A 17,105-nucleotide genomic window follows, 5' to 3' on the forward strand; every position below is an offset into this window, starting at 1 on the left:
GTTTGTCGTTAAGAACCGAGAATCCGACGGCCTGCTTGATGCCCGGCCGGGGGGGTGGGGGGGGGGATTAAGTCACACACACACACACACTCACGCATGCTCCTATGGCACACTGACGTCATCTAATTTTAATATTTAATCGTTCGCGCATCCCGCTGAGCAGTGGAAAGGAAAAAAAATCCACATATGTAATTAACTAGTAATTACACAGTTATAGATTCAGGAAGCGGGATGATGAGTCGACGCGAGCGAAGCTAGTTTAGCTCAGATGTCAATCCGCCACACCCGAACCCAGCGGGGAGTGTTTTCATGGAAATGTACCTTCGTTTCCATGAGCAAAATCCAAATATTTTCAATTTAAACAAGCGAACACACCACGCCGCGCAGCATCCCAGGCGGCGATTTCATCATCGCTTCCGAATGTAGGTCAGTGTGTGAGCATCCAAAACACACTGGTTGTGGGGGGGCTGGTGTGTGTGTGTGTGTGTGTGTTTGGGGGGGGGGAGGGTGACATCCCAGAATGAATCAGCCAAATATTTTGATCTATAACGGACGCTTCTCTGCCTCCTGGCAACACGGGAGCTCAGGCTCTTCCTCCTCCTCCCCCCTCATCCTCTCAATGACGAGTGTTTTCAAAGTGCAGTGTGTATGTGTGTGTGTGTGTGTGTGTGTGTGTGTGATGGGGGGGGGCGGGAGGAAGCCCAGAGGGAAGTTGCATGTATGAATGTACTTGTAAATATGTTTTGAATGTGTGTGTGTGTGTGTATTGAGCTGCATGAGGTGTGTTTGTGTGTGTGTGTTCAGTGGGGGTTCTCCTCCAACACCAGGTGCTATAAATAGCTGTAAACTCTGAATGACCCCCCAAGCTGCTGGCGAGTCAGCCTGATTTAGCTTGGCGTCTCTCGATGTAACGGCTCAAGCTGCAATAATATCGCCAACATGGAGGATGGAGGGGGGGGGGGGGGGCATCTCCGCCGCGGACTGTACTCTCCAGGGGGGGAAGGTACAGTGCGGCCGCCTAGCGCTTAACGCGCCCTGACAGGAGGTAGGTTCCCGCGCCCCTCCCCCACTCGCGCCCCCCCGCCCCAACTTTTTCTTTCCGCCAGGATCACATCGGGATTTACGAGGAAGTATGAAACTGTTTGCAGACGATACCGCCGTATCTGTCGGAGAACGTTTGGGACGCGGCGCCTGACGTTCCTGAAAGTGTATCCGGAAAGCCGCCCCTGGCGATTGTCCATCTTGGAAGACGGACGCTAGGCGACCGTTACGGCACGGAGCTCCGAAAACGGAGATGACAGGGGTCAAACACGGGGGTCGACGGCACGGCGGCCTCGTGACAACGCGGCGGCTCACGCTTGAACTACAGAGTCGGGTTCTGCCGCGTCTTGACGGACAGGCTGTCAGGTCTCATCATACATCGGCGCACGCCGTCAACGAATCGCCCGACGTGGGTTTTGCGGAACCGCCGCATCCGGAGGGCGAAACCGAGAACTTGGTTCGAGATCTCGGCGCCGGTGTTTAGTCAAGCTTCGGTAAAGATGAAGGTTCAGCACACAAGTCACATCCTCGCGGTAAATAATCCCTTTTGGTCCGAACCGGAGAAATCAAGATCATGTGTCATGACTTCCTGCGAGGGATTCACTGACCGCGCGCACGCCGTCGCTGCCGCCGCCACGCAATAAGCACCGGAAACACACGCTTGGAGAAAATCAGCTCAAACAATGTTCCACATTGCACGAGGGCGGGAGTCAATCAATCGGTTAAAAAGTACTTCGACGCGTCTTTTCGATAGTATTGATCTTCCGAAGGGTTAAAACACAGTCAGTGATTTTGTGTATTTTGTTTTGTTTTGTTTTGCCGCCACAAGTAAACGCAGCAGAGCCACGCACGGTTTATACTACGTGTCAAACGTCTGCGTTGACCAGAAACTACATTTTCCACAATTCATGCCGATTAAGCGACGGCATCCCGCCATCAGATCACAGTGTTTCCACACTAATGCGATTTACAACAAGTGGAGTTGAGAAATACAAATGACGGGAAGGCGAATACATGTTTGTGCTTGAAGGAGAAAAACCGGACTGTCTTTTGTGTTTTGAGGCGGCGTCGGTTGTCAAAAAGTACAATCTACGTCGGCATTTTGACACCAAACACGGAGCTAAGTATGCTAAAGCCTTCAAGAAGAAAAACAAATTAAAATCCAAGTACAATAGCAGCAGAATGTGTTTATGAAACACTGCAGCAGTGAACGCTAGCTTTGTAACAGAGCAACTAGAGAAAATATATATTTTCTTACATCTATGCAAATGTATATGTCACATTATGGATGTACTAAATTGGATGTACAGTAAATATAACTACTCTTTAATGTGAAATATCACATTAAAGAGTAGTTCCATTAATTTTACATTACATTTGGTTATATTAAGTTACATTTATATTGATACTGTTACATGTGACCCTTTGAGGAAAACCATTATGCCGGACCAGTAAAATCATTACCTAGAAGTAACTCTAATTTTTCCTTTGTTTTAATGTAAAGGAGGTTAACAGATAAATTATAAAAATCTTTATTTGTAATAAACGGTTCCTCAGCAAAATACATGACGAATGAATATTATAATGAATATTTAAAAATGATTGATGAAATTACACCCTAAAAATACTGTTGAGTTAAAAGAGAAAATCTTGTCACTGTAGGCAAATTTGCCACTAGAATTTTTTTAAAAATTGATATGTAGCGTGCATAAGAGGAGGTATCATGTTGGCTAATGGTGGCTATTCTTGTTATTAAATCAATCTTTTTAATTTTGCCAGTTTTTGTGGTTTTTATAGAAATAAGAAAGCAAAAGATTGTTTTAACAATGTCACTTGATGTATTTTCATCAAAAAAATCATTTTGGTTTCAAATTTTCAAGCATTTTCATTTTTTTCTTGCCTGTTTTTTTTTTTTTTTTAAACCCAACGTATGAAAAAAAAACATGCGGGCCGCACGATCACAAAGTTTTGATTTCAGGCAGGGGGGTTCCACAAAATATTGTTCCAGGGGCCGCAATTGGCCCGCGGGCCAGGAGTCTCAGACGTCTGATCTGGGCTGAACCGAACCGAACCAGGAGCCGGAGCTTCACCAGATCAGGACGGAAGGAAAACAGGAAAACAATCCTGAGGATCATCTCGTTCCCGGATCGCCATCGGCCGGAGGGAGGAGGGGTCACCTCGGGTTTCTGCCCCCCCACCGCCCTTTTTCCTCCCCTTGCTGGCATTGTTGGGGGTGGCTTATGATATCTGGGCGAGGGGAACGAGGAGTCAGCCAAGTTCAGGTTTCTCCAGACCAGACTCATGATAATCTAACTCGAAAAACAGCCGCTCGCAAATCCCGGCGCTGTTTTGGCAACAGTGGTTGGATCTGTGCAACCGGCGGAAAAAGTTGACACCGTCGCCGCCGCCGGCAACTGTCTAAATGTGGAGATGAGGCCGGCGCCTCCCACGAGACGCCCAGCGCACGAACGTGAGTGGCGGCGCCCCCGAAATCTGAAGCGGCGTGCGGCACCAATGACGACCAGCTGCATTGAGGCGGTGAGGAGCTGCTGGTGCTAGCGTCGATCCTCAGGATCCAATGAAAACGGTCGATGCAGTCGACGTGGAGAGTTTCTCCCTGGGATGACGGGGGGGGGGGAGGGGCTCAGCGAGCAGGCCGGCTCACCTTCTGGACGCCGCCTAAGCCGAGGAATCATTAATGTAAGAGGACATTGAGCAGCATAAGCAACATTTGGGACTAATAGTCTTAGTCTGCCTGGGATCTTTTTAAACGTGGCCGTGCCGTTTGCCTGGCGGGCACGGGGACGGGCTGGACCAGACCGGGAGCTCGGGTCAAATCGGTTTAGCCCAGGTTGACGCAAAAGCGGCGAAATAAAATACTTACACTGCTGTCTTATTCCAGATTATCAGACAGCACTGGAATCATCTCAAAAAAGAAAGAAAAGCATCTTAATCTATCAACGGACTTCTTTTTGGGTCCGAAAGGCCCCGGGACTCCTGTATAAACACCTCAACAAACAACTTTTGCTCTGTCACTTCCTCTCCTTTCCAGAGCATACCTCCACCTCTCTAGATTTTCCTCCACCTGTTGTCTGCTCTCACTACAGATCACAGTCTTCTTCTTCTTCTTCTTCTTCTTTCGGCTTTTCCCGTTAGGGGTCGCCACAGGGAGTCAACTTTCTCCATCTAACCCTATTCTCTGTATCTTCCTCTCTCACACCAGCTACCTTCATATCCTCTCTCACTACGTCCATAAATCTTCTCTTTGGTCTTCCTCGAGACCTCTTGCCTGGCAGCTCCAATTCCAGCATCCGTCTACCAATACATTCACTATCTCTTCTCTGTACATGACCGAACCATCTCAGTCTGGCTTCTCTGACCTTCTCTCCAAAACATCGAACATGTGCCGTCCCTCTGATAGATTCATTCCTGATCCTATCCATCCTGGTCACTCCCAAAGAATATTGTAGTCCATGGATATCTCTGCCTAACCTCATCTGTCAGCCTATCCATCACCATTGTGAACAAGAAGGGGCTCAGAGCTGATCCCTGATGGAGTCCCACCTCCACCTTTAACTTCTCTGTTACCCCCACAGCACACTGTACCAGTGTCTCACAGCTAGCATACATGTCCTGCACCAGTTTAACATACTTCTCTTCCACTCCAGACTTCATTGTATGGCTCATCAACTTTATCCCTCTATAGTTGACACAATTCTGCACATCCCATTATTCTTAAAAATAGGCACCATCACACTTTGTCTCCATTCTTCAGGCATCTTCTCACTCTCTAAGATCCTGTTGAATAATTTAGTCAGAAAATCTACCGCTGCCTCTCCTAGACACTTCCACACCTCCACAGGTATATCATCAGGACCAACTGCTTTTCCACTCTTCATCCTCTTCAATGCCCTTCTCACTTCACCTTTTATGCTTTGTGCTACTTTGTGGTTTACAATAGTCACCTCTTCTACCCTTGCCTCTCTTTCATTTTCCACATTCATCAGCTCTTCAAAGTACTCTTTCCATCTTCCCATCACTCTTCTAGCATCAGTCAAAACATTTCCCTCTCTGTCCTTAATCACCCGGACCTGTTGTACATCCTTTCCATCTTTATCTCTCTGTTTCGCCAATCTGTATAAATCTTTCTCTCCCTCCTTACTATCAAACCGAGCATACAAGTCATCGTACGCCCTTTGTTTTGCCTTTGCTACCTCTATCTTTACCTTACGTTGTATCACCCTGAACTCCTGTCTGTTCACTTCAGTCCTCTCAGTATCCCACTTCTTCTTCGCTAACCGCTTTCTCTGTATACACTCCTGCACTTCCTCATTCCACCACCAAGTCTCCTTATCTACTTTCCTCCCAGATGACACACCAAGTACTCTTCTACCTGTCTCCCTGATAACACTAGCTGTAGTTGTCCAATCATCTGGAAGCTCTCCCTGACCACCCAGACCTTTTCTCAACTCCTCCCTGAAAACCATGCAACACTCCTCCCTTTTCAGCTTCCACCACTTTGTCCTCTGCTCTGCCTTTGTCCTCTTCATCTTCCTTGTCACCAGAGTCATCCTACAAACCACCATCCTATGCTGTCTGGCTACACTCTCACCTACAACTACTTTGCAGTCACTGATCTCTTTCAGGTTACCTCGTCTATACAAGATGTAGTCTACCTGCATGCTCCTACCTCCGCTCTTATACGTTAGCCTATGTTCCTGTTTTTTTCTGGAAAAATGTATTCACTACAGCCATTTCCATCCTTTTTGCAAAATCTACCACCATCTGTCCCTCTGCGTTCCTATCCTGGATACCAAATCTGCCCATCACTTCTTCATCACCTCTATTGCCTTCACCAACATGTCCATTGAAGTCTGCACCAATGACCACTCTCTCATTTCTGGGAATATTCTGCATCACTTCATCTAACTCATTCCAGAACTTCTCCTTCTCTTCAGATTCACATCCCACCTGCGGGGCATAGCCACTAACAACATAGAGCATCACACCTTCAATTTCCAGTTTCAGACTCATAAGTCTATCTGACATTCTTTTCACCTCCAGAACATTCCTAACAAACTCCTCCTTCAAGATAACTCCTACTCCATGTCTCTTCTTGTCAGTGCCATAATAGTACAACTTAAAGCTACTCCTCAGCTTCTAGCCTTACTTCCTTTCCACCTGGTCTCCTGGACACACAGTATATCCACCTTCCTCCTCTCCGTCTCTGACCTACAGTATCCCAGTTTCCACTGGTTCCCTGTAGGTCATCAGAACCAATGGCGGTCGTTGTTAACCAGGTCCTCAACCGATCCGGTGTGATCTGGTTATTATGGTCGATTCGCATGTTTGGTTTTGGCAAAAGTTTTGCACCGGATGCCCTTTCTGACGCAACCCTTTGCATTTATCCGGGCTTGAGACCAGCTCTGAGTCTGCATTATGTACATATGTATACACATGCATGTATATATTAATATGCATCTATGTATAACACACACATAAATTAATGAATATACATTTATATAAATGTATGTCATTGTTTTCTTGCCATCACTTCTGCCGGTAAGTCGCACTTTGTGAAAATACAAAAAGATGTTTCCAAGTCGAGGGAATCGGAATCCCGGGAAACACCTGACGTGTGAATGATGTTTCCATGAAAACAAACACCGGCGAGCGGCAGCGCTTAAAACCGGCGACTGTATCGACCTGCTGTCAGTCATCGTTGCCCACGTGATCACATGACCACATTTGACCTACTTGCGCCGCCGTATATTTATGGTTATGATGATTTCTCGTCAGAATAGGGGGCGAGGCTTAAACCCCGCTTGGGCGAGGTGACATATTGAAGGTGAAGCTGTCAGTCCCAGTTTGTGTGAGATGAAGGATGGAGGCACTGATGTGACCAAATTATGGTAATCACTGTTACTGTAAATTAAGCGTGTGTGTGTGTTGTGTGAACCAGGGCCTTTGTTGGAGGTCCAGTTTAAACAGAAACACCATCTGGCACAAAAAAAAACACAGCACAGATTTAATACGGCAGATTGGAGTTGAACGACCTGTGTGTGTGTGTGTGTGTGTGTGTGTGTGTGTGTGTGTGTGTGTGTGTGTGTGTGTGTGTAATCTGGATTTCTGCTCTGTTGTCATACAAAATCTGCAGCGAGTGTAAACAAACAGAGATCGCGGGGGTCGACGTGTCAGGGATGGCGGCCTCCTGAAAGCACCCTTAAAAATGCCACACGCTGCTAAAGACCTAAATAACAGTCTCTAAATTCATTCATCATATTAATTAATTTCATAAATGTTGTCCCATAAGATGAGTAGGTTTGGATTTTTTTTGTCAGTTTTCACACATTATCCTCATTAGTTTCGGTCCAAAAAAAAGGTGACATAAGCTTGTGGTCAATTTATTAGGGACACCTGGGTGAAAACAGTAAAATAGGCAATAAAGGAATCGATTTGAACACATGGCTGATTCGATCTGTTTCCATGATGTTTGGATTTTTTTTTTCAAATCTTGAATTGAGGATTCTGCCCCGCTTATTGATCATTTGTGGGAAAAAGCTGCCGTGAGGACGTCCAGCCCCATCCCAGCCCTGGTAGAGGCAGATCCGTTAATCCTCTGATGGTGATCAATCGGCCTGATGGGTTTAACATTTCGGGGGGGTTGAACCTGAGTGATAGCGTTTTTCGAATCACATGATCGAGGTCCTGCAGGCGATTAAAACATCCCTGCCAAGAGTGGGCGTGGGTGTGGGCGCCCCAACGCCTGGTTGGCTAAATAATTTCTTTTAAAGAATTCCAAGGGAAGGCCCAGAGTGCAGAGGGAGCCTCTGTTGCCATGGAGACACATTTACTGCATAAGTATTTTCATTAATTCATTCATTTAATGAATGAATGAATGGGGGGTCACCTGGGACCGACCGCCAGCCAATCACAGGGCTACATAGAGGAACCCACAAGCGTTCCCTCTCATTCATATGTCATTTACAGAAATGTAAACAAAAATACACAAACACACTTCCTGAGAGTCAAATTTACAAGGAAAAAGTTGTAGACCTGGACTCTTATCATTCGACTCACTTTGCAGAGGAATTAAGAAAAGAAGACAATCGAAAACCAATAATATGATTGTTGATTTTATTGGCGTTTGTTGATGAACAAAATGACGTCAGTGTTTATTGATCACAAACCCTGGAAGTCAATGTGGTTTCATTCAATACAGATAGATTATTACTCAATGATAGGACTCTTACGTTAAGTTTTAAACAAATCTCACTCATGGCGGCGAAATATTATTTAAATGTCTAAAATAATCAATATGATATATTTTTAATTGCATATCGGAAAGTTACTTAATTAAAATCTGGGCTTAGAAAAGGATAAAGAGACGATTTAACAAAGAAACAGATCAAATAGACCAGAATCAAAAGACAGGCCTCGAAAATGTGCATGCGTTGCTTCACGATCGATCAACCAATCGATCGATCCGTCGATCCTATACTCTGATCAGTATCGATTACCGATAGCAGCAAAGCTCTCAGCTCTGACACCGGGCTGCAGTTCCGATTTCCGCCGAAAGGAGGCGCTCTGGTTACAGCACCGGAGCCGCTGGCTGCAACGTGTGTGTGTGTGTGTGTGTGTGTGTGTCCTGTCGGGCACAATGATTTTTATTAGTAAACAATAGCGACGCGCGCTCAACGTTTCAAGCCGCCCCCCCCCAACTCAGACGTGCACGCGCACGCGCACGCGCCGTGTTTGCCGACACGACTCCCAACTATTATTGTCGCGGAGAAAACAAAAGCCCTGCCGCGCACGCGCACGCGCACCTCCGACGCGCTCTCGCCGTTTCTCGCGCGCGAGTCCCGGACGAGACGAGACGAGACGAGAGCGCCTTTTACGCACGAGCTCGAGACGCGATTTTTTTTTTTTTTCTTTTACAGACACACACACACACACACACACACGGAGGGGGGGAGGAAGAGGGTGTGACGCACGGAGCAATTATTAGAGCGAATTTGGTGGAGGAGAAGAAGAAGAAGAAGAAGAAGGAGGAGGATGAAGAGGAGGAGGAGGAGGTGAAGATCGGAGGATTAGAGAGGGAGAAGGAGGAGAAGAAAAAAAAGGGAGGATTCACGGATAAAGAAGAAAATCGCCAAGTTGGAGAAGCTCCTCCTCCGCGAGATGTCGGAACCTCCTTAATTACTAATTTCTCCACCACCTCCTCCTCCTCCTCCTCCTCCTCCTCTCCTCCCCCTCTTTCTCTCTCTCTCTCTCTCTCTCTCTCTCTCTCCACTCCTCCATCCACGCGTCTCTCCTCCCGACCCTCCTTCCTCTCCTCTCTGTCTCTCCCTCGCTTCCAGTCGGGATACCGGAGGCGGACGGACGAGCGCCGGACCCGGACCCGGACCCGGACTACTTTTTTTTTGGGGGGGGGCGTTTTTTTTTTTTTTTTTTAAACTTTTATCTTTTTTTTTTTTTCTTCTTCTTCTCCTTCTTCTTCTTCTCAGCATTATTATTATCATCTTCATCCTCGCCTTGGAGGGTGGGGGGAGATAAAGGGAGCGAGATGGAGGACGCGAAAGAACCGCCGACCGCGGTGCACCGGTCCTCCTCCTTCAGCATCAAGAGCCTCCTGCTGCCGTCCAAGTGCGACCGGGCGGACCGGGCGGACCGGGCGGACCCCCTCCCCGCCTCCGCCGCCTCCGCCACCTCCACCGCCGCCACCGCCGCCGCCGCCGGCTCCGACTCGGACAAGTCTCCGGAGCCGCCGGAGGTGGGCGCCGCGGCGCCGGACAAGGAGGAGGAGGAGGGCGGCTGCGGGGAGGAAGAAGGCGGAGGAGGAGGCGCCAAGGCTGCGCCGGAGACGCACGGCGGCGGGAAAAACGGGAAGTACGACAAGCCGCCGTTCAGCTACAACGCGCTGATCATGATGGCGATCCGGCAGAGCCCCGAGAAGCGGCTGACGCTCAACGGCATCTACGAGTTCATCATGAAGAACTTCCCGTACTACCGGGAGCACAAGCAGGGCTGGCAGAACTCCATCCGCCACAACCTCAGCCTCAATAAGTGCTTCGTCAAGGTGCCGCGGCACTACGACGACCCGGGCAAGGGCAACTACTGGATGCTCGACCCGAGCAGCGACGACGTGTTCATCGGCGGCACCACCGGGAAGCTGCGCCGGCGCTCCGCCACCTCCCGCGGGAAGCTGGCCATGAAGCGCGGGTTGCGCTTTGCGCCGCTCGGCTTGGGCGCGGCGGCGGCGGCCGCGGCGGCGGCGGAGCGCGCCGGAAACCCGCTGTACTGGCAGCTGTCGCCCTTCCTGTCGCTGCACCACCACCACCACCACCACCCGCACTACAACGGCGCTTACAACCAGGCGGCGGGATACGGCTCGCTGCTGCCCGGCGTGGAGCAGCTGGGCAACGGGGACCTGGGGCGCTCCATCCTCGGCGGGGGCGGCGGGGGAGGCGGCGCCGGTGGCGGAGGCGGAGGAGGGGGAGGCTTGACGAACAGCTACGGCATGAGCACGTCCCCCGTCGGGCTGCTGTCCGGACAAACCGGCGGTTATTTTGTCTCAGGGACCCAGCACGCCGCCGCGGCCGCCGCCGCCGCCGCTGCGGCCGCGGCTGCAGCGGCGGCCGCGGGAGGGGGCGCCCCCGGGGGCGGCCCGCCGCCTCCGCCCCCGCCTCCCCCGCCGCCGCACCTCCAGCAAGGCCCGCCGGGGTTCGGCGGCTCCCCGCAGGCCCTGCTGTCGGACTCCCTCAGAAACGGCTCCATACCGGCCTTCTCCCCGGGCTTCCCCGGGGTGCTGTCCCACCAAAAGAGGGTGACCCCCAACGCCTTCCTAAACTGACCCCCCCCCCTTTTCCAAAACGGACCAGGACGTCACGTTTAAGGGCAAAAAAAAAAAAACAAGTGGTAAATATCAAACACGCATAAAAGAACTCTATATATATATATTAGAAAAAAATATATAAAATATATGAAGTGGGACATTCTGGCCATACTCCCCATCCCCCCTCCCTCGACGGGTTTATATTTTTGATTTATTATTTCTCTTCTTGTTTTTCGGGGGGTGGGGGGGATTTTTATTGAAAAAAAAAGAAAAAAGGGACAGTTTTGTTACCGCGGGTTCGACAGCTGTAAACTAGACTTGCCAAAGGTAACACTTGAGTTTATTTCCGGTTATTTATATATCGTACAAAGATAAGTTTGTTTTTTTTTGTCCTCAAGTCTTCATTTTTTTATTTTTAATTTTTTTTGAGTCTTTTATTTATGTCTTTTTTTGTATTTATTGTACAATCTATTTAAAAAAATCTATTTGTTAGCGTTAAACTCATCATTAGGGGTGGGCGGTTGGGGGGGCGAACACAGCTTATAATTATTTATAATATTCTCAGACAATCAAAAAACAAGACAATCGTTTTTTTGTAGTTCTTCCGGTTTCTTCTTCTTCTCTCACAGGAAAAAGTGTAAAAGCCTTAACAATCAGCCGACACAATCAGGGGTTCTCACAATAAAACAATAATAATAATAATAATAATACAATCATATCTTTACTCAGGTTTGACCTCGGACAGGCCTAGTTGTAAAAAGATCTATTAACATTAATAAAAGTAAAATAAATAACTGTTCACTGTGAAGAGTTTCCTTCCAAATGAATGGGAAATAAATAAAAAAAAAACGTATTTTCTTCCACTGTAGTAAAACAATAAGATAATCATAAAAATAATAAAAAATAATAATGATCCACTCACTGCTTATTTGGCACAAAAGTATTAGATTTTTTTAAGTTAGTATTTTTAACGGAACTCTTCATGTGTAAAACTTATGCAAAGTTTTATTCTTTTTATCTCTTTCCTGTTTATAGACGACCCCGTGTGTGTGTGTGTGTGTGTGTGTGTGTGTGTGTGTGTGTGTGTGTGTGTGTGTGTGTGTGTGTGTGTGTGTGTGGTATGTGTTTTAAAGGCCTGACGAGTAAGAAGCCGCCTTGCGCATGTGCGTCAAGTACCCTTGGGGGAAAAAGCAGAATTTAAAAAAAAAATTACAAATAAGAAAAAATGCACCCCCTAAAAGATAATATTACTAATAATTAAATCATATTAAAATATTCATGACAATGATAGTTAAAAAAAACACACACACATTATTCATCTCGCTATCCGAGCCGCTAAACAGCTCCTTTTTTTCCGTTTCCACCGTTTCCTCCATAACCGGAACAGGTTCTTACGCGTTCTCATTTCCGCTTTTTTTTATATATATATTTAATCTTACTTTTCTATTATTTTGATTTTTTTAATAGCAGAGGAAGGAGGAAAAACAACCGATTGGATTCCAACCGGCCTGAAACGCGCACACACGTAATTATTATGAGATTCATTTTGAAAAATGAATAAACTCCAATTGAGGAAGTTAAATGACCATTAAAAAAACTTCAAACGCACCGTTTATCTTTTCTCTATTATTATCATAATTAGTCATATTTTATTAATATTTTAGAACCTTTCCGTTCTTGTTACTGGGCAGAAAATCGGTGATTTTCCATCACCTCGTGACGTCATCAACGCCCGCCACGAAACCCCTCCGGATCGATCGGAGTGAATTTCAAAATAAAAGAGCGCTGGAAAAACTAGATTAATCGTCCCCCCCCCCCTCTTCCAGATTAACTTGGGTTAATATTGGTACACTTGTTAGATAAACACCGATACGGGTAAAGAAAAAGTCAACTGTCGACGTGTCGGCTGCGTGGATAGCGACCCCGATCAATCGATTAAAATGCGATTAAAAGAAAAAAAAATTAAAACTAGAAGTAGAGAGAATGATGCACAATCTTCTGTTATTCTCCCGATAAAAGCTCCATGTCATTCCATGGCTTTTTTTTAATTTTCTTATTTTATTTTTTTTGAGCTTTTTATACATTTTCTTTTACAGCAAATGTCACCCGGCTGCTGGTTCACTTCCTGCCACTTTTCATTTCACTTCAAGACGACCGACAGAACTTGTAAACCACGACTCCCCCCTTCCCGGTGGGCCTTACGTCACCTCTGGGGGGAAAATAAAAAAAAATTAAAAAAATCAAAATAAAAGAAATAAATAAATTCAGGAAGCTTCAAACCCCTGCACAAGGCTGGCTTTTCTTTTTTGTTTTATAAAAATAAAAGCACAAGCAGCAGCCCGTCTGGAGCGGCGGCGGGCTGCAGGGCGCTGATCCGGGGTCTTTTTCGTTTTCCAAACCTGTACGTCACTTTCTGTTGTTTTTCTATATTTCTGCAGGATGTGCAGGAGGGTGGGCAGATGGGGGTTTGTATGATTTTTAATTTTGTTTGCACTTTCCGTGGTTCAGTGTGTGAAGTCTTTGCCGTCCTTTTCCCTTCCTGTCTCCTTTCTTGTCTTTTTCTTTTTAATTTTTTTTTTCCAGAGAAACTAAAACTTGATTAAAAAGGATGAAATAACCCGAAGAGCTTCCTGTCGGACTGATGTTTGCTGATCCACATGTGTGTGTGTGTGTGTTTTGTTTTTCCCGGGGACCTTAGGCCTAGATTTCAGGAACTTATTTAAAACAAAAAAAAAAACAAACAAACAAAAAAAAAAAAAAATCAGTAAAGTTAAGTTAAATGTAAATTTCATTGCAATCTGAAGAGTTTTTTTTTTTATTATCAGAGTATTATGATTGCATTTTTTCAAGTCAAACTGACGTCTACGGAAAATCTTTTATTTTGAAATTTGCTCAAAATAACGCAGATGGAGCCGTGCAGCTGCCTTCACGCCATCTTCTTTTTTAAAATCTTAAAATCCCTCACTTTACAGGAAGTTTTAGTAATTTTACCTCATCGAATTTTACTCTGAACCCTGAATCCTATTTCCTGGAGTCAAACCAGTCATAAATTCAATAGGGAATTATTTAGTTGATCTGCATATACATATACATGTATATATATATATATATATATACATGTATATACATATGCAGTTAAAGAAAAACATTTTTAAAGGCAACTTTCTCTTTCTTTTGCAAAGTTAATGAGTTTTTCTGGATGTATTTGTTTACCGGTGGATCTAGGGAAGCCGGGCATCTCTCCTTTTGCAGTTTAACCTTTTATTCCACTGATATTTTAAAAAAAAATTATTTTGATTATCTATTTTTATCCTATTTTATTGTCTAGAAGTGTGAAGAATACTCCTTCTTCCTGTGGTACATGACTAAACCTCGAAAAAGGCCTCGAAAATGACTCCATCTCTCAGAGGTAGTGGGATTTTAATTTCAAATTTTTGAGTTTGTCGTAGAGATTTCGGAGGGAGGGAATTAATAGAAAAGGAAAATAGTTTTAAAAAGTTTTAGTAGTGAAATAACGTTGTATTATACCAGTTATAGGAGTGTAATTACATGATTTGTTTGCGTGTCACTGAGAAAAAAGTGCATCCGCACACAGAGGTGTGTTATTTCATTTCTTAATTCTAATTTTATTAAATAAAATGACTTTTATATTTTTTAACCCTCCTTTGCTGCCTGTTCCTGGATTTCTTAACATCCGAAGGACAGTCAATCCTGGTTGATGTTGAAGACGTGGGGATGTAAAATGAAGGATTCATCTATTTGAAACTGGAAATGTTTTGCGAGGAGGAAATGATGAGAGTTTGTCTTTTTCGCTGCTAAAAGGCAAAGACGAAAAATGATCTGTAAATTATTTTCATTTTATTTTGATTTTATTTTGAAATTCTCTTAAGGTTTTCAATTTATGCCATTAACCCTCCTCTTGGTCACTACATTCACCACAAACTCTGTGTGTGTGTGTGTGTGTGTGTGTGTATGTGAGGGTATGCGTGTGTGTGTGCAATAAATACAGCATAAAATTAGACTGACTCAAAATGTATGCAAGGATGTTGTTTATTTATTTAATTATCTAAAACTTAACACAACAAAACTTCAATTTGACACACACACACACACACACACACACACACACACACACACACACACCTATCTATTCTATTTATCCTCCCCTTCTTAACTACATTCAGCAAAAGTGTAGGTGTATGTGTGCATCTGTGTGTCTGTTTGTGTGTGTGTGTGTGTGTGTGTGTGTGTGTGTGTGTGTGTGTGTGTTTCTGTGTTTGTGTGTGCAATAAATACGGCCAAAAATCAAAAAGGGGGGAATCAGTCTGAATCAACACATAAACAAGGATGTTTTTATTTATTTAATAATCAAAACCTCAACACAACAAACTTCAATGTCACACACACACACACACACACACACACACCTATCCATACAATTCTATTTATCCCCCCCCCCCCCCCCCGTCTTCACTACAGTAAGCAAAAGTGTACCTGTGAGTGTGTGTGTGCGTGAGTGTGTATGTGTGTGTGAGTGTGTGTGTGTGTGTGTGTGCAATAAATAGGGCCAAAAATCGAAATGGGGGAATTTAGTGAAACAAAATGAAAACAAGGCTGTTTCCTTTTTTAAAATTTATTTAATTATCAAACTCAACACAACAGATTGCAAACTCACACACACATACAAAAGTGTGTGTGTGTGTGTTTGTGTGTGTGTGTGCGCGCACGTCTAAAATCGTACACAAGGAGATAAAATAAATCATCTAAGCTATGAACTGGCAGGCAAAAATCATAAGAGGGTGAAACAACAGTGAAGATAATCATTATAATAATGATAATCTGAATAATAAAAACAATTGAGCAGACAACAGTGAAAAAAAGCTTTTATTCGTTTTAAAAAAATAAGAATAAACGTATGATATTAAAATAATAGATAAAACCGTCACTATGTTTTTTTGAAAACATCATTTTATATTATTAATAACATATAAAAGTTAAAATAATAGAAAATCATGTTTGCTCCGCCATGACGTCACCGCGGCCGAACTCTACCAACGCCGTCTTTTATATCGTTCCCTCAAATTAATTCTTTGGGGTCTTCCGTTTCTATAACATCTTTTTTTTGGTCAAAAAAAAGTTATTCAAGGCTTTCTGCGGTCCAACCCGCCGCCGAGCTGTGACGACACCGTAATAAACGAGGTGTAATAAGGTGAGATGTAAAATAAATAAATACATTAAAAGCTCCGAGGCGGCGGGAATTGGTGCTCCAGATTTATATTTTTAATTTTTTTAATGAACCAAAAGAATAAAAAAAAACATAAAAAAAGAGAAATGCTCCACACCCGTATTTATCTATTTATTGATGTATTTATCTAGTTATCAACTTATTCATTCATCCGTCAATCAAACAAAGGGAACCCCCGCCCCGCCCGCCCGCCCGGCCGTCGCCATGGAAACACCTGCGCGTTGTCATCCACGCCGTGAGTTTCGCGGGTGGAATAGAAAAACAAGAGTGACAAAGAGGACGATTCTCACTCTTCTTCGACCTTCAACGGAAATCATGGGCTAAAGTGATCGACGATTGATCACCAATATTGACCGATCGGCTCATTGATCGGTAAATATCTTGATGAACAGTTTTCAGAAGGAGCTTTAAAAGTGGATCTTGTGACTCCGGCCCCTGAGATAATCAGTCATTCCGCTATCGATTCTACAATGAAACCCAACCGGTTATTGATCGATCAGGAAATTGATCCGGATGCTGACATCTGACTAACTAACTACCAATAATTAACTACTACAAACCTGCTCATGCTTTTTTTTCTGAAACATTTCCAGTGTGTCGGAGAGTTTAGGGAGGGTTATTTTATTCTACACAAAACATTTTAATCTCAATTCCAATATAAACCACTCATTTTTAGAACTAAATCATGCACGTGAATGCACACAACACACACACTGTCACTGCTCACTAATATAAGTGTGAAACTAAATATGATGCAATAAAATCATTGTACATTCTACAGTTGCCATGCTAAGCTAAGCTAAGCTAAGCTAACCATGCCCAAAAAGGCATTCAGAATTGCGATGTGCAGCTCTTCCTCATCGCCATTTTCCTCCAATCAAAGCTGCTGTTTGACAAACTTGAGTATGGAATTGTATAATGATGAAGGTTCTTTATCTTGTGGCCAATCAGGTTCAAGAAAATAAATCATTCAAATAAATGGGA

The 17,105-nt window shown here is 44.6% G+C and overlaps 1 protein-coding gene across 1 annotated transcript; it reads left to right on the top strand.

The window, feature by feature from the left end:
- Positions 1 to 8,999: 8,999 nt before the first annotated feature.
- Positions 9,000 to 13,496, top strand: foxg1b (forkhead box G1b). The gene has a single exon (XM_086174673.1). It carries the CDS (start codon positions 9,608 to 9,610, stop codon positions 10,892 to 10,894), a length of 1,287 nt encoding a protein of 428 aa, XP_086030799.1. The 5' UTR covers positions 9,000 to 9,607; the 3' UTR covers positions 10,895 to 13,496.
- Positions 13,497 to 17,105: the final 3,609 nt, after the last annotated feature.

The sequence above is a fragment of the Fistularia commersonii genome, chromosome 2, assembly GCF_037954325.1.
Source record: "Fistularia commersonii isolate RoL2024-O1a breed Wild chromosome 2, RoL_Fcom_v1.0, whole genome shotgun sequence".
In the NCBI taxonomy this organism is placed as follows: domain Eukaryota; kingdom Metazoa; phylum Chordata; class Actinopteri; order Syngnathiformes; family Fistulariidae; genus Fistularia; species Fistularia commersonii.